General features: G+C 33.1%; 1 protein-coding gene and 1 long non-coding RNA gene across 2 annotated transcripts in view; one reads left to right on the top strand and one right to left on the bottom strand.

The window, feature by feature from the left end:
- The window catches only part of LOC145963344 (zwei Ig domain protein zig-8), a 48059-nt gene extending 39111 nt beyond the window's left edge, over positions 1-8948 (top strand). The window contains exon 5 of the mRNA XM_083085182.1: positions 190-8948. Coding sequence (XP_082941308.1) covers positions 190-290 — 101 coding nt within the window. The 3' untranslated portion in view covers positions 291-8948. The remainder of the gene's footprint in view (positions 1-189) is intronic.
- Positions 1-19764, bottom strand: part of LOC145962458 (uncharacterized) — a 345107-nt gene that overhangs the window by 289491 nt on the left and 35852 nt on the right. The gene's annotated exons all lie outside the window — the stretch shown is intronic.

Raw genomic sequence — 19764 nt, forward strand, 5'->3', positions numbered from 1 at the left:
CCGAGTTACAGTTGGAAGGGTAATTCAACGCCAACGTGTCACGATAAAAGACGGAAGCGCGCGAGAAAATAGAGAGAGATATTCTCTCGTATAAATTGCATAATGAGATAAATATATTTAAAAAAATGGAATCAACCATTATTTATAAGAGATCAGCAATCTCAAATAGGATTGCTCTTCGTGTTACAGGCGAGCGACCGGAAGCGATGCAGACCGGGACTGCGGGACCGATACTGTCCTCGAGTTGTCTATTGGTGTCCCTCATCATTTTGTACATATCCTCGGTGTAAATGGAAACGGAAATGGCGCCACGACTCGGAGTTCACATCCGTCGCGGTACGTTCCTCATGCGTTTACGCGAATGCATTTCCATGTATTCCATCTAATAGATGTGATCGCGGGACGATACTGCATTTTTTTGTATGGGATATAAAAAGATTCCGAAAGAAATTAAGACAGCGTGTGTTTAGTTGATACGTTGCATGTAATTCGCCATGATTTTATAAAGGAGAAAAGAACTGCCAATGAAAAAAATTGCAATTTTCTCCCCGTAAATAACAGTTTTCAATTAACTGGGATTATTGCACCTCTTATAAAAGCATCGTGAATTACAATGTATTAGCGATACGTCAGATTACAAGATGTATATATATATACCGTAAAGCAAGGATGCGCGAAACATAAGAGCGCCCACGCGAATCTATTCCTTCTCTTTTCTGATCTCAAAAGGGATACGATGATACACATCGAGTTACTGCCGAACTGATTGGTTTCTTCCTATCGGAGAAGAAACGCTATTTTCTCCATACACCATTAATTAATAACAATCTCGTGCCGATGTGCATCAGAAATCAAAATGGAGAATGCAGGAATGTATGTACTTACTTACGTCGCACGCATTTCGGCCGGCCGCGATGGAATTGTGCGCATTATCGATGGAATGAGAGAGAGAGAGAGAGAGAGTACGTGTGTGTGTGTGTGTGTGTATATGCGTGTGTGTATGCGTGTGTGTATTTTTGGGTGAAAAGACATTTAGCTAAGTAAATGTCGATGCTAATGCCGGAAGCGCGGGCGCTTCGTGACAAATCCGACGTGTAAAAAGTCTCCTTCCCTACGAAAGGAGGAAAAAAGGGTCGTCTTCGTCACCGCTTGACCCCCTCTTGATAATCTAGGTAATCCGCATCGGGAGAAACCGATTTACGAGAAACGTAAAGGCGAGAAGCAATTGCCTTTACGGTACGTTTTACGAGCGGTCGAATCTTGGGAATGCATGCTACGTGGATTCAATGGAAAATAAAACGTGACTGGAGTGCTCAATCCGACAATTTTTCATATTTCATAAAATTGCCGTGCGATAATCGGTGCGATATTCATATACTTTTTATATCATTCTTAGGTGATGCTTCCCGTAATTATATTTTAATTTTATTATATCATTCGCCGAATTATCTCTGTACGACGTTTTCTCTACAATTATAGTTTTATCACAATTAAACATGTCTCGGAATTTCGGCACTCCTTAAAAAAAAATTCTGCTTTATAGTGTCATAAATAACCGCCCTAAAATAACGTTCTTTTTACATTAATGAATAATATCGTTATACAATAAATTTTATGACATTTGTAGAAGAGTTTTTGCGGTCAACCTGATATTTAAGTTTCTTTTTTTCCTATTACCATCGCACAGATCAATGCATTGATCAATTTGTCCTTATTTTCTTTATCCGTTTATTTTCTTCATTAGTAGAAGCTGCAAAATGATAAACATTTATATAGGAAAAAATATATATATATATGTCATCTCCAATAATCAAATAATTAGAAAATACTTATATCAAAAGATATTGATCGTTGAAAACATTATTTTTCTACTCATATAGTGAAAAATTAAAAAATTAACACTGCATGTAAATCTTAATGTACGCACAAAAAAGGATAATAGAAAATATCGATTTTATATTATTTTTTTGCTGAAAATATACATACACATCTTTATGTAGCATTTTACAAATCAATCATATTAATTATAATTTTATACGAATATACACATCAATTATACTCAACTATCAATTTAAACAATTAATCCCATTGATATGATAAAAACATCCTAATTTAAATAAATTATATATATATATATATATATATATATATATATATATATATATAACAAATATTTTCAATATAATCAAATATAACATCCGATAAGACATGTTTTGATGCAGGCAACATACATTGATTCGCGTATTGTGAAATCGTATCTAAATTTGCGTTCGTTCAATTCATGATTGAATTCGCGGAGACATGGAGAATCAGTAATTGAATGCAATCAGCATAAACTCACAATCGGCTTAAGTAGTTCATTGTAAAGGCTTTAATTATGCCCTAATTTTCTATCGTCCACGATTAGCCGTTAATTAAAGGCTTCAACAATGTTGAATAGCATGAAGATAAATTATCGAGACACATTTAATTTCGAAAATTTCCCTATTAAAGTATAACTAAAATTAATAATCATCGGGATTTAAGATAAATTGCATAAAAGAAATATATGTGATCTTTTTCGATTTTTATAAGAAAGAAAAATATATACACAAAATTAAAATATTGAAAAAGAAATTATATACAAAAATTTGATTTTTAAAATTTGGTTTTTTAAATTTTAAATTATTTCTCTTATGAATTTAATGATTTTTACGTATTAATCTGCACAAAAATCTTTAGAAACACATTTGAGAAATAAATTGATATATAATAAACAAATATTTTGTGTACAAAAAAAAGCAAACCTGAAAATCAGAAAAAATGCATACATCAAAATCAACGTAACTGTAATGCGACGATATAGCGTTTAATAGTAATCGTCTTATTTTAAGACAATAAGCAAAAATACAAGGAACAATTAGACGCGCTTGTTTTAGCTCGGCACATGATCAAGAGCCGGTAAAAATCAATTAGCGCGGATGGATAACAATAAACGCGGCATACGCATATGAAAGTTAATCTTATAATCGCAAATAAACGCGAAACGGTTGAATAATCGAATCGAAGTTCACCGTGTGTGCGCGACAGTTTGATACAATAATCGCCAGCGATTATTGCGGGTCACGCATAAATAAGCATCGACGGAAATAATGACGAAGCGCGCTTTAAATTTTACTTCTGTAAATCGATCGTTAGTTAGTCATAAAAAATTTTATACATTGCACGATTATATTTCTCGATATATATTTACTTCTATTTTGCAGTCAGTTATAACCATTTATTTCATGTATTCAATATGATCGCCATATCATGTTATGTTCCATTATATAAACAAAACAATGCAGAATTGGATTACCTGTTAAAAGAATGTAATTTGACGATAGCGAAATATTATTATATCAATTTTTGAAAAATGCATTCAATGCAACGTTCATTATAATGACATTTTATTAATTCCTTATTTTTGTAATAATTATCCTATCGAATAATAATCCAACTAAACATCAAGCTTACCAAAAGAGATACGTTAAACAATATTGTTTTATATTGCATATTTAATTACGCGCTATCTTTAATATCATATCGAGCAAATTGTTACTCTATTAATTAAATTCACACAATACTAGAGAGAGGATTATGTAAAGATCTTGACATCAAAGTATCAACGCAATGATATCGGCATAATTTTGCATAATTTTGAATGCATTAGTTTATCGCTAGAAAACGAGAAGTAACAAATCAAACGTCGAGCACTCCCGTCCTCGTTTGTCATCACCCTAACGATCCACGTTGCCGTACAAACAAAATGAACGAGATAATGATGCAGACAGATGAACGAAATAATTGATTAAAAGACGAGCCTGTAGAAACACGCGTGTTAGCTCGCTTATCGGACACATGTTAACATCTCGACCCGTGATAACACGCATGCACGTACGTACGCACGCACGCACGCACGCACGTACCAATGTCTCTTTGGCACGTATTTCGTACGCGTCTACATACGGATTAAGCCTAATGGCGATGTGCCCTAATCAGCAATGCGACGAATGCGTTGGACCGACCTGTTTTGCCGTTCAATGAACGTCCTGCCGGCGTTAGCATCAGCATACTAAATCGCGAATTTGTACATAATGTCTGTATCATAACTGTGCGACATCACATTCACACGCCTTGGAAATTTTAGACGCGAGCCGATCTCTCCCCTCACTCTCGGACGCATTCAGACAATCGCGAATTTTTGATGCGGAGAAATCACTTTCCAATCGCGCGAATGAGAGAGATAGATAGATAGATAGAGAGAGAGAGAGAGAGAGAGGGAAGGACTTCACTTTCTATTGTATGTTTCGATGTGACATCCTGCCGGAGAGCGCTGACGAGCGACGATCGACCTGTCTGACGAGAAGAAGCTTTATCTCCTATGAAAAAAGTAATCTACAATCATTTACTTCCTACAAGTTTCGCTTAGATTTTGTTCTGTTATATGTAGAATGGTTTATCATCGCAAGTGTATATACAATTAATAATTAAATACAATATCTCTTTCTATATTAAAGTTCTATATAATTATCCTTATTGATTTTAAAAGTATATAACAAATTCGGCTTTTTAATACCATATAATTAAAATTTATTTAACATATTTTAAGTAGACGAAAATTTTTCTAGGATACATTTAAATATTCAAATGTTTCATGAATACATAATTGAAAAGTTTTTGAAAAAGTATGTAAATGTATTCTCTTTATTGTATATAATTTATAATATATATTAAGTGTTATAATATAAAATAGAATTTTGACTTTTTTATTCCTTTAAAAAGTTAATATTAATCCACATATATATTTATTAATTAATAAAATGCGTAAAAATTTTTAAACTATTTAGAAAAATTTTTAGTCCATTATATATATTTAAATACAGATTTAAAAAATGTCTTATTTGTAATTGTAATATCGGAAATTTTTATATTGAAAATATGAATTTTAAGTGCAATAATGTGTGAAAAACACGTCATTTTTTTGTCGCTTGTGTATGTAAAAAATGGAAATTGCGAGAAAATGGAAAGCTAATAAAAGAAATCGTCATTTACCCGCTAATGCGATCAGATAATATCGAAAGTATTGTTCAGGTCATCCGCGTCCGATGAAACAAAGTCGCTTGCATTTTTGCATTCCTACGCGAATATAAAGCCAGCTGATATAAAAGAAACTCTAGGACGGCAGATGGTCGTTTGTCAGAAGCGATTTATGTAACGCGATGAGTCGAGAGAGCGATGAAAAAAGATAGAAATATACGTGTTGTCATGACTCTAGAAAAGTAGAATCTTACAAAGAATGTACATTTATTTTTATTTGTCAGAATTTTTCAACAAAAATAGATATTTGTTTACAAAAATAATCGGCTAAAGTTTCTTAAATTCTTCTACTGACAAAATGTTCTGAGATTTCACGAAAGCCTCTTTAAATTGGCAGCGAAGAGAGAAGTATATAAATAAATATATTGAATCTAAAGACACATATATGTCTTGCCTTAATAGAGTATAAAAAAATTTTCTTTCCAATTTATTTGTATCAAGGAAGCTAAACTCATTGAATTATTTGAATAGAAAGATTTATAAAATTTCACAAATTTTTACATTATTTATAATATTGAAAAAGAATAAGTATATATTTAGGACTATTATATGATTAACAAGGATAGTATCATCTCTTCTGCCGTAAAGTATTTTTCATATACTTCATTGACATCTTTTCTCTTACATGTATTATGCTTTGGAAAGAGGGAGGAAGACATAAAAAGCAGGGAAAAATGAAGCTCATAAAGAAATCTCGAAGCAGGACATGTCGGCATCTTGCCACGTGGTTGTGGAAAAAGCACGTAATTCCGAAAGAGTGCAAGAGTAAGAAGATAATATTTCGGAAGTTCTCTCAAGAAGTCGAACTTGCTAGAGTCACGCTTATACGTGTGGTTCGGCGGTAGAATATACGGTCCTCGAATACAATGAGAAGTTGGGAGAAAAATAATTGCGCGGGCGGGCACGAACGTCGGAGGCCGAAACAAAAGTTTGCAGGCATTTTTCTTTCTTTTCGACGGAAACTGGGTGTAAGAGATAGGAAGCGCGCCGTTGAGTCGCGGAACCGGGTCCGCAATGCGTGTCGCATCGATTTTCTCGTTACTGAGCGGATGTTTGGAAGGCGTATCAATGGCCCTGATTATTCCGGTTAAACACAGAACGCTTATAAATGTATGTTACTAACAAGAATCCTTCAAATTTGTGGTTAATTTTTTCTTAATGCAAATATACGTAAAAAAAATTATACATAAAAATATAAGTAGCGTCTAAATTATAAAAACGACATACTAGAATGCAAATTAGTTGATCGTGTATTTTATAATTTTATCGTATTCGGCATGTCTACGATTAACGAAAGGACATCGAATAATCCGAAAATGAAATAAACGTGTTATTCTCTCCTGATTTGAATTTACATGAACCGGAATGTGATACAGCATTTACCTGTTTCTCTGGAATTTAATGTTATGTTACGCTGATCCTATTATATAACTCATTATTTGTTGATAATGCTATTTAAACTAATGTCCTTCCGCGGATATTTGTTTGAAATATCGTATCTGATTAAAAATAAACTATTTTTTCGATTTCATGGATGTTGATTAAAATAATCAATAATTTGTAGATAAAATTATCATTGTTATGTATAAATTAATATATACATAATTGTTATATGTATAAATGTTTAGTTGTAACATAAATATTTCTAAAATGTATAAAATATGTATTTTTCATTTTAATAATTATAGTATATATAGTACGTTTTACATATTAACTTAGCTTGATTGTAATTTATAAAATACGTCAATGTAAATTAGAATTAAGAATATACAATTTGGCTGTGATTTTGTAGCTTCTAATATTAATATCAAATTTTCTCTCTTCTCTTTCTCTCTTTTTTCATTCTTTATTATAGTACAATTTACAGTACATTATAAATTTAACACGAGAGAGAGATTTTTTTCTAAAAGATCTGTGATGCGCAATGATGTCAATTTTGTTAGTTGTACAAATGCTAAATCTAGCAGTAACGCAGTTAATACTCTTCTAACTTTAATTGCAAAAATATATTCGATCCATATTACTTTGCAATATTCTTCGATAAACTTCGATTCCTTTAGCACAACAATTAGCCGAGCGCTGGGAACGAATCCAAAATCAGGCAATTTCGCACGAGCCATTAGCCGGCATTCATCATCCTTCGAATGCAACACGCGGGTGAAATTATTGTCCGATCCAAACGAAACTATCGGCAACTGCAACCACACCACATATACATCATACTTACACATACACACAGACATTCGAAGATTACTCCTCTCCTTCTTTCGCCTAATATTACTTCCTAATAATACGAATTATTGGATGAAACACCCGTTTTATTACGCAACGTATATATCACGCGAGCAAAATCCTACCGAGAGTGTCGTGACCGAATATCGTACCAGGCATCGCATGGTTCACGCTAGAATTCATCTATGGAAACGGAAGTAACTTAAACGTCACGTCGCTCGCTGTCAAGGGTGATAACTGCAGAACAATTTTGAACAGTAATTCTTATCAATTTTTCTCACAATTATATACAATATACTCTAGAATCATCGGAATATCGTTAATCATTGCTTTGAAATTAATTGAAGATTATTTTTCTTGTTACGAAAATATCTAAAGAGCTTATTTATTTGTTACATTTTTTCAATTATATAATAAAACTTTAAATTAAAATTCTATATAAGCAAAATTTATTTTTAAATAGTTGTCGTTTTCATTTTCTTTTTTTTAAGCTTAATCTATTAATAATTCCTTATTTTTCATCTCATTAATTATTCAGAATTTATAGATGCCTGGAGAACAAATCATCTCAAAATAGATTAAAGGATTTCTCCAAGAACACTACGACGGTTTTATCCTATATAGTGCGTAGAATAGAAGCGGACACGTTCCAAATTCCCGACTCCGCGAGCCGCGAAATGAGGTAAACGCGGCACGTTGCCCGAGCTCGGAAAGATGAAACGAATTCGAATTTTGTTCATTCCACGTGGCCGGCCGTGTCGAGAATTGAATTCCAGGCGCGAACGGAATCCAATTCAAAGTCCGTGGTTGGTTTGTCCGCGAAAGCTCTCTCACATCCTCATCCTGATCTCCGAACTTCAATACGATCGTTTTCCTTTCAGTGTCTTCACTTTCAGACTATCTTTTCCCTTATCATTGGCGAGCGCGAATTTTTCCCGTATAAATAAGCACTTTTGTTGCGAAAAGAAAAATTCTGGAGTTGTGACACCTGTGCAGTTATACTCGCTTGCATTTGTATTTTTATGTACATTATTTGTACAGAAGTCATTTACAGAAAAAAAAGAATTAGTTGTTTGCAGAGCTACGCAAAGTGCGATCATAAAAAAAATCACGGAGATTTTAAAGCATCGCTCATCCTCTCTCGATTCGTCCGCATCGTAATGTTGCGTCCAATTTGCGCGCGCCGCGCATTTTATTGCGGACGCAGAAGCGTGTGTGAAATTTTTTCGCAACAGCGACAGGTGATGGGCGCCGAGTGAGAAACTAATCGTTAAATAGATCGTGAATTAATTGTTTGGAGATTGCGCTCCGATGAGAAACAATGCGACGGACCGAATTCGACGAGCCGTAGATCCTAATTGACGATTTCGCTAAGCGTAAGAGAGATAAGAAGAAAAAAAGTGGACACAAAAGAAATCCGTAATCGCAGTGATATCGTTAGAAATAGATAGGTATATTATTGTACATACTATGATATTACGATGTTTACTAAATAAAAATGTTGAAAGAGGAAGTGGAGTGGCCTGCTCTTTCGGGTGGAGCATGTAGAGCCGCATGTACATAACGTATCCTAAAAAATAAATGCTCCCTGATAAGTCTCCATTGATCTTTTCACTGGTATTGAACAATAATAATTTTATTTCATGATATTATGTATATGAAATTTATTTATTTTCTTCTCTTAATATAAATCGTTCAATCTCTCCTTATTGATTTATAATTTGACATGTTCGCCAAAAATTTTCCTTACAAAATCATCAAATCCAGAGACCAAAAATTATGTATTAAATAGTGTCTCTTCAGGAAAAAAAATTCTTCTCATTAAATTTACTTCTACTAGTATTGTGTATAATATGAATTATATGTGATAATATTTAATAAACATATATTTAACACAATATAGTATATTAATAATAATTTTTGTTATTATATTTATATAATAACAAAAAATTTTTTTATTCAAGATTGATATCATACTTTTCGTCTCGCATAAACATGCGATTGACAAGTGAAAAAGTTCGTTACAAAGGTGACATCGTAACACCTTTAGACGATCGACTTGAAAGTATTTCCTTTGTTACAATCTTCACCTTTGAGAGACATCTCGCAGTCGTAGAAACGACCAGATTCTCGAAGAAATCCTTTTGCTTGAAGACCTGCGTCTTCTCTGTTCCAACAGTCTTTTTATCGAGAACGCTCCTTTTGCCAACGATAAGTAACTAACGAGCATCAAAGGACATCGTCGAGCGGTATTTCTGGCACTCTATCGCCACATGATTGTATTCGAAACACGATAAATTAAGAGAAGACAAAAAGTAAGCACGGGAATCGAAACTCAGATAAAAGTACATTTTTATATTTACTATACATCTATTGTTATATCTATATCTTTTATATCTGTTATTATATCACTCATACACACATGTAACGATCGAATACGTAACCGATTCTTTACATATTTATTTTATAATAACAGATTCGTTTTTTGAATCTAATATATAAGAATTATTAAATTTAATATATAAGAGTATATCGCGTGTTTTACTTATCTTAATTAACAAATCACACAGAAGATTCATTATCAATTTTCTAAATACCGAAAATAACTGTATATCACCATTCCTAATAAATATAAAAAAAAAAAGAATTTAAAGAAAAGAGATAAATAAATATGTCACAGATATAATTTTTAATAAGTCTTTTCATTAATTTTAGCATTTATCAGGAAATGTTATTCAAGATAATTTTTTTTAGTTTTTTAAGTTTGTTTTTAAAGAATGACTAAAGTACGAACAAAATACGTATATTTTACATAAGATACTGGCACATTTCTTGCCTCTTTCCGACTTTTGCGAACGGAATCGGTATGAGACCGTAAGATTATGGAAATTGAATATTTAACTACCACAATACGCGCGGGTCACCAACTTTTAATAACCGCGCACTGGCATTGTTCCAAATTAAGGATAACTGGCTACTAGTGGAATATCTTCCTGAGAAAAGTTTCCGTTGCGCTAAAAATTTCAGTGCTTTCTGTACTTCTCTTCATCAAAGGCGAAAAAAAGACAAAAACGTAAGCAGTAAGTGCTGCAGTCGTATTAATGTCATTGCAGTATTAAAAAATGACTGTAGAAACGAGGTTGCGTATTCGATCGTGGTTATTTTAAAAGCTCACCTATTATTATTAGAAAATATATAAAGTAATTAATCTTCTCTCTTTGATTTAACTTTAGTTAAATCATGACACATTATTTATTTTGTACAAATTTATAAAAGAATTACTAATTTTTTTCTTTCTATCACTTTATATGGACGATTTTATTAAATTATACTATTATAAATTTTAAAGAATAATCTTACAATATATTTACCATTGCCGAACACTCGTAGAATATTAGGAATAAAATGACATTCTATAATATCACTTTTTTCCTCCAATTACATAATCATATTTCATCTCCTATTCATCTTCTATATGTTTTCTCAGTATTCATTAGTATCTCAATTCTGCTTATGTCTGTTTCATTGCTTCATCTTTCGCGCAAGCACCCTCAATTTCTTTTCCAATTTGCGAGAGACATCTAAATCAACTGCGATCAATCACCCTGCATTCATCGACTTACAAATGCTCGACTCGATTCAACGAAAGGTAACGCAATATCCTTCTACAGCTAACGAGCATCCGGCCAAACCTCTCTAACAGCGTGTCGAGTTTCAACGTTTGCAGCATCCAAAGTGACGGACGTTTCTTCTCCAGAAGTACCTAAGAAACGAACTCGCGAGATGCCGCGCGGTTTTGTAGATTCCGCAGTAAAGAGCCGTGTTTCGTACACGGCTAGAAGAAGAATATGATAATCCTTAAATATGCTACAAAGGTACATGACGAGTTCTAACGAGACGCGGATGTAACACGAAATGCAACCGCAAAAATCATTGCACAACCAGCCGCGACTATGATAGCGTGACCAAACAAACATGGAATGGTGAGGATGATTTCAGAAGATAATCATCACAGTGTGAGTATAATAAGTGAAACGAGAAATAAAAATATTAAGCTAATTCTAATTAATTATTGCTAATTAATTGCTAATTAATTATCATAATAAATTTTTGCACATCGGTAAAGAATGGTTTTCATAAATCTATCAAATTTATGTTAAGCTATTATCTCTAAAACATTATTTAACGACAGTTATAATAATAATAAAATATATGTTATATTTTTTGTAGTAACAATGTATGATAAATACATATATCGGCAAGATAATTATCGCGACTAATTTTTTAATACATAATTACATTTTCTCTAATTAATGAGCAAATATATAGAAGTACATATCATTATTATTACGAGAAGTTTCAGAGTAGTTATGTTTAGCAAGCAAACATATGTCTCAGTATATATTGCTCTAATTATCCACTTTAATATTATGCGTTATAATATTATTTTATCGGTATATTAGCATTCTTAAATTATGGCATGTTTTAAACTGCTGGATCATTCGATTTTTCGGCTCATTAATTCATCGTATCAATGATTTTATCCTTAAAGCTCTCCGAGAGACAGCTTCTGGAAATCCGCATAATTTATACAGCAAGGAAGTATTAATGAAATTAATTACGTAAAAATCAATACAGAGTATACAAGATGATAAATAAATCTACTTAATCAACAAGAAAGCAGGATTTCTATCGCGATGCAATGAAATAATAAAAATATCTTAAGATATATAATATGTATGAAACATAATAAAATATCTTATCGTATATAATAATATGTATAACAATGGTAATATTATACGTTTATTCATTGCTAATATAATTTATGGATTTTTAACAATGTGTTAAAATTAAGAACACTTTTCATGTAAAATTGCAATAATAATATTTCTCGATTTTTCCTGCAAAAAAGAATTTTCCCAATTTTTTCTCAATTTGTTTTCAGTTTTTAAAAGAGAAAATTCCGATGCGCGCGGTGAATCAGTTTTCGCATAAGTGCGGATACGTCGTCGACAATTTGCGTTCCGCTACCTCTTTCGTCCTCCCGGACTGACGGGGATGATGCAAAAAATTTTAATTTCAGTCAGAATAACACGTCGGAAATGGTGCTCAACGTACAGCACGATTATACATGTACGTTTCCGTATAACCCTTTTTATCCAGGTGACTTTATCGCTTTGCAGCGCGGCCGTTAAGAACGAAAAGCACCCATCCCTGTTTTGCGGTTAACTACAAATATCAGTTCAACTGCACCGCGCCGCTCTTCCACGTACATGCCTCGAATATTTCGCTATTTGCGCTTCGGACTTTACAGCTCCCGAGTGAAACAGTTGATTCTAAAGATACCGAGAGAGGGAAAGAGTCAAACAGAGAGGAAGTTACTAATGTCGTTGTAAAACGGCACGCTTATACTAGAGATGCACAGGCGAAGGGAGAGAAGGTGGGAAACAAAAATAAAGGGTGACAGAGAAACGTCGATGGAGAAGGTAGCGAGAACAAGTTGAAGGAGGATAGAGAGAGAGAGAAAGGGAGAAAGGGGTGAGCAACGTTTTATAGCCCGAGCTAGATGGTCCGGAACGCAGGGAGAGAAATAAACAAGATAGAGAAACTATGTTCGGCACTACTCGCGGTTCAGACACCCGTTGTGCAGATACGCTTTTCCCATTAAAATCCGTTTCCAACATCTCGGTGAACATATCTACGATAAGGGAAAGGTACGTACGGCCTCCGAGGGCTGGTGTGTGACACGCAGCGGGATGGATAAGCTATGACAGTTCGTTCTTTGCTCAGCGACGTAAGGTCTATCGCGATAAAACCACACACTTCAGGAGAAATATCGCGTGGCGATTCGGGAAGCGGGAAAATCCACCGCGATATGATCGCGAGCTGATTAGGCCGTTCGCGAGGAAACTTTAGTTCCCAAGACTTCCACTTCATTAACCCGAATGCAGTGCTGCGCTTGCATAAGTTCTGCAAGACCGTTGAAATCATTTCAATTCTCTTCCGGTATGTGTAACTTCGTTTAATTTAGTGCCACTTAATTTAATTGCCTTAATCGCGATACTTCCCTCCCCCTGTTGCCTTGAAATATATGCGCGTATGCATTTCTTCTTTATGTAATAGCAAATGTGCGAAAGTATAATAAAAAAACAAACACCACCAGAAAGGACGCATCTTATTCTATTTAAACGAAAAGCATTATTAAGTAATTTACATAATTCGATAATATACCTCATTTTTCTCGCGCCTGTAAGAATCTCATTTTATACTTTCACAAAAAATAAAAATTCAAGTATAAATATAGGGTTTTTTTACTGGAATATCATAGCAATTTCTACAAATTTTTCTTAACAAAAATAATAATTTTATGGCATTGTGTGAAATTTTTAATGTATTTATATATATTTTTTAAGCAGTAACTATATATTCTATCAAAGTTTTAATCGAATTATATTAATAATGCAAATTTTGTTTTATTCGATTTTAATAGCTCTTTTGCTACAGTTAAGGTGAGATTTAAAAAACGCAAAAAAATGTTAGAATAATAAAGTTCGACGATGCAGAATAAAAACAGCGTCATATATAACCGTAATCGCATCTAAACAGAACGTAAAGCCAATATCACAATGCCGTTTATATTCCGACCACTAAATCAATATAATTTCCTAATATATACCGCCAGCATATTTCATAGACTTTTTTTAACGTTCATGTATTTTTATATCGAATTGTTACGTTCGCGGAATTATTGATAGAACATAAATAACTAAGTAAATGATAGAATCAAGATACATGGATATTAATAAAGCTGATAGATTCGCAAAGGCTACGTTAATATATCGATTCAAAATCTTAAAACTGCATATTTGATTCAGATCAAGATGCCAGATTGAGCATCGACCTTTACGTCGAGTTTTGACAGCTGATTATCATCGCGAACAATTATATCAGCAGCGGTATATTATTATTATTTAAATATGACACTCTCTTCTATCAAGTGTCATCCTGAAATATTTGTTCAATTCAATGATAACGATTCGCTCATCTTATATATAATTTCTGTAATTCTATAACACATATATTATTCCAGTCAACATGCATAAGAGATACGTTAGAAATATAGCATTTAACGAGATGCAAGAAAAAGTCAGTGAGTATAAATTCGCTTATCAATATCTTTAATTGCAACTGTAAGAATCGTAATCTGTAGAGAAACAAAATTATTTCACTCTTTCACTTTTCCTATACAAATAAGACAAATGAATTCAAATTATAGGTATTGCATATCTCGGCTCACCTGAGTCTGAGCGAATAATCACAATAGAGCGACCGTTTATGGTGTGATGGCACGCTATGTAAGACCGCTAGTTTCTCCGAACAAAAGGTTATTAGATTCTGATGACTTCGCTTACGGGGCCGATTACGGAGCAAGCTTAACCCTTAGGCAATCCGATGGAAACAAAGTTTTGATATGAACTTAGACGGAGGCAGATATCATCTTCTCATATGTCACTTTGAGGACATCCGAGATAATTAGAGTTTCTAGAGTAGAGGATGAAGGAAAAGGAGGGGGAGAGCGATCACTCTGGGGGTTGATTTACCGAAAGGAAATGGTACTATGTTGTTTCGACAATAATCGATTCGTCATTGCTAATAGCTACGAATACGCACTTTGTCATTGATTACAAGATGTTACATTCAATCTCAAATCGGACTAGCACGGACGCGATATATTCATCGTAATGTATAACACTTGCACGTCTTAATCAGCTTGCGATTATGCGTATATGCGTGTAATACTGTATACTGCAATAATTTTCACATGGATGCATGAGCAATTTATGCAGTTGTTATATTCGATATCTCCGATAGAATTGCAATATCTCATGAGTCTCTCATGTTTTACTTATATTAAAAATGCGATATGGTAAGCGCGTGTTTAAGATATTGTAATTGATAAAAATAGAAAAAAAGAAAAAAAAATTATACTGAATCTCTGCTTTTCTAATTTAAAATTGGATTATGAGTGAATTGCGACACGTTCAGCGGAAATTAAGACCAATGCGACACATTCGTAGGAAATTAAAATCGATGCGAATCTCGCTCTGACTTTTCATTTTTCAGATATATACTAGGAAAACCGACACTTTCTAAGAAGAGTCGCGAGATGACAATGAAATAAGTGCACAGGTGCGATTGTCTTGCTTCTACGTGATGCATTGTCTCAAAGCTGTCAAGAATTCTTTGTTCTAACGCGAATGCAAGACATATATACCGAGGTAAACCCTATACATTCCATGTTTCTCGATAACTTCCGGCATGTCGCTGCACTAGCTGCTGACGACACGTTGCGGGATTCTTCCCGATGACGTGCGCTCCAACGGTTGTGTCTTCAAGTCTCTAAGTACACGACAGAACTTTGTTTCGACGGGTCGACCGAGAAGCCATAACGTCACGTGTAAGTAAGCCACAAGATAAAGAGAGAGAGAGAGAGAGAGAGAGAGATGAGGAAGAGAGAGTGAGATCGTCAGGATCTAATAATCTTTTGTCGGGCAGCCGGATGGAAACTCGCCCAGTTACATGACGTCGACGTCGTGCCGTGTTACCATGTAAATGGACGTCTGAATGTCCTTGGCAGGGATAAACGAGTCTGTAGCCCGGTTCGCTATATACGTAGCGACGACAAGTTCGGTGCCATCGATCCGACTCGGCGAAAGCAGGTCGGAGATACTTTCTTTGGAGACATTGTCGGCTATCCCGGGTTATCTTTCAAATTCGAAAACAGTTTGACGATTGATACCACCCCGCCCTTCTCGCGCGCGACGTGAACTTTCATTTATCTCTCATTTGCCTGCTCCTGTGTGCTCGCGATGGCGCAGACGTATCGGTGACAAATGTCGCCATCAATCGTGCAGATATAATTTTTGTGTTTGAAGAAATTTTTAAATATTTAAGGATTATTTCTTTCCATGATAGATTATTATTCTGATCATATTTGTTGTATTGAGAAAATATTAGTGGATTGTATATTATTATCAATAATATTTTGATGAATATTGAATATCGCATATTAAAATAATTTATGCAGAAAAATGAATTAATGCCAAGTATAAGATAAAAGGAATTCTGTGAAAAGAGAATTTCTATGAATGCATTTCGCCGATGAAATAAATTAATTGGCAAATGTGTTTGAATGTCTTCCATTTGAATGATACTTATTATATGTAACTGTTTTTGTTATATTTCCAGAATAAAATGTAAATCAATTCATTGGGAGAAATTTAATTGTTCTTGATTTTTTTGTTTTTGTTTTGTATCTCTTTTTTATATACTAATAATTATAAATATTTTTACATTTTCATTCTTTTAATAAATATAGATCTTACACAATTTTTATGATACTAATATTTTTAAAATAAGTTATTTATTATATTATTAACATTATTATATTGTTAACACATCTATGTAATTTTACATACATTTAGCCTAATAAAAGAAAAGTCTAAGAGTTTAATGGGATTGTCTGGTATGCAAAGATACGTGTGTTGACTAATTGCTGGGGCTGTTTCGAGTCGGATGATAATTAGACCGGTAGTAATTAGCAGCAGATGTTACCAGACAGAAACTAACTATATACATCTTTGTCGAGTTGAGCGCGAATATCTTCTTTAAATCGAAAGATTATTTTCGCGAACGAATTAAATTATCTTTTACATTTTAAAAATAAATTTATATAAATATTATTCATATATATATTAATTCATATATTTTTTCCAATTTTTTATTATATTTCTGACAATATATTTATCATATGAAAAGAAAAAAATAGTTATGTTATGTTGATAACTAATATTTATAAATCTTATATCTTGTATTCTTACATCTTATATTTTTAACTATTGTAATTTAAATTACATATGCATGCTCATATATTTATTTAATATTACGTATTTTTATTTATTTCGAAATATTCATTAAATTCATATAAATTCAGATTAAAGACAGCTATACAAAATTTTTTAAATAAAATCAAAGTTTTAGAGTAGAATTGTCTTTTCAAAGATTTTATATTGTAAAACTATAGAATATAAAATAGATGCCTTACTCAAATTCCTTGTTTGCTTATGGAAAATTGCTTTGTAAAAGAAGAAACATAAAAGCAGAGTAAATTTGCGAGATTATAAATTATTTATATATACGTTACATACACGATATACGTAACAATGTGAGAAGCAGGAGAAAGAGAACAATATGCACGTAATATGATAACCGCTAAACGATTCAAATCAATCACGAGCAATTGGCCTGGGACTGAAATTTAATTACCGAATTCTAACGGTGCGTTGCGAGATACGAAGAGATTACGCGAGATCCGCTAAAATACTTGAAAATCGATGGGTCTATCTAAAAACTTTCGGGAAAAAATTAAAAATAATCTAACAATTTTCTTAACATTCATACATCGCGATAAATTGTGATTTAACTTGTAAATACTAAATTGCAGGACATATTTAATCAATTATTTTATTTCGATTTTATTTAGATTTTATAAGTTATTTTTAACACTACTCAGGTTTTTATAAATGTTTCTTTATAATTTTCTCTTTACATGCAAAACGTGTTTTCAAGTTCCTCAGAGTTATTCTATCAGAGCTATTCTATTTATATACTTCTATCCTTTTTTTAAAGAGGAAGTTAAACTGTGAAAGATTCAGTTAGAATGATCTAGTTATCTTATTTTGACAGACATTCTCCATTCTAGATCTCTTTTATACATGGAGGTACAAGTTATGTAAGTTTCATTTTGTAATATTCTCATCTCCTCTTCTCGGAGATAAGAAAATCATAGGAAATAAATGGGAAATTGCTTGCGAATCCATTGACGCCAATGTATCATTCAGACAGTTTCAAGGGTTTGTTTTCCAATCGCGCCACGTTCTGCAGATAATAATTTCGTGAACTCGACATTTCGATCCGACAATCCTGAAATTGCGCTTAGATCTTCGCCATTGACATAAGCGATGGATATGTTATACGAGACATGTCGTTTAATACAGAGAGAGAGAGAGAGAGAGAGAGAGAGAGAGATCGTGTATACATGTGTATGTGAAAATGATCGCTTCTATCGAGATGTTAATGTAATTGTTATACATTGTTATATATTTCGATATTTTGAAATAGAATGACATATGTGTACGATCTGTGTACATGTCTACAATATTTTATATTTTTTTTTTATACTTTAGTTATATTTAGTTGTACTTTTTTAGATATAAATCGTTATTTATAACGTAAGGGAATCGCGCAACTTCACTTAAAAATTTGTTTCTTTAACGTTGTTTCTTATATTTACAAGGTTTCTTATATTTAATAGGATTCTTTGAAATTTTATATCTCTCTTTAAGAATGTAGGTAACTATATTTTTTTAGAATGTAGATAACTATATTTTTTTAGAAAACTTCGTGACATGGCTCTACGTTTTCTCTCTCTCTCTGATTCGGTCAGCAAATCGTCATAAGCGCATTGTGCACAATCTCAATTCCTGGTTACAACACTACCACGTAATTAGGATTGTCGACTGTATAGAATATATAAGCAAGAACCTATACCGCTGATAGCTTCAGAGGGAATTTTGCGCTCGAACGTAAAGGATACTGATACTGATGAATATATAGAAGCATGGTTCTCTACCTCGTAGCTATCGAAATCGCTGTTGGATAATCCGACGCACTTGATTGGATGCCTGCCTTCGCAGATTGATTGTTATACAAGTAGTGTTATTGAAAGCGTGATGAAAATTTAATGGGATACATATAGATCAATGGGGAAATGTTAGTCTTGCGCGAATGTTGGAGTTCGCCACTTTGTGCCTTCATAAATTTGCTCCCGTTTCACAACTTGCGTTTGAAATTACAAAGTCAATTACGAAAAGAATTTATTAAGAATGTTAATCGCGTGTAATCTGTTTTTAATAAAATTAATAAAAAATAATTAACCGCAGATTAAAAATTTATATTTATTTTTTTAGACGAGATTTAATAAAATATTTAATAAATTTAATACATTAAAGATTTAATAAATTTATTCCAAGTATCTTACTCGTGTTCGAAACTGTCAGTTAACTGCTGATTGAGTGATAGAAAATATTGATGAGGGGAAAGACGGATTATTCTATTTACTTGTTCACACGATGTGTTGTCGCAATTCAAAGCGATAAAGCCTCACGGGTGTGAAATGATACGAGCTGTGAAGAAGTGGTGCGAAACGAGACGAGACGAAATATATAGGGGTGCGGGCTCTTAAACGGACTGAGCATAACGGCGTGAGAAATGGCTCTGTTTTGACAGTTGTCCGTTACGCCGATTCACTCTTTACCCGCCATTGCTCACGTCGATATTAATTTTGATAAACTT

This window comes from Camponotus vicinus, unplaced genomic scaffold (genome assembly GCF_025532165.1).
Source record: "Camponotus vicinus isolate PSW18456_S1 unplaced genomic scaffold, iyCamVici1.0 SCAF_12, whole genome shotgun sequence".
NCBI lineage: Eukaryota > Metazoa > Arthropoda > Insecta > Hymenoptera > Formicidae > Camponotus > Camponotus vicinus.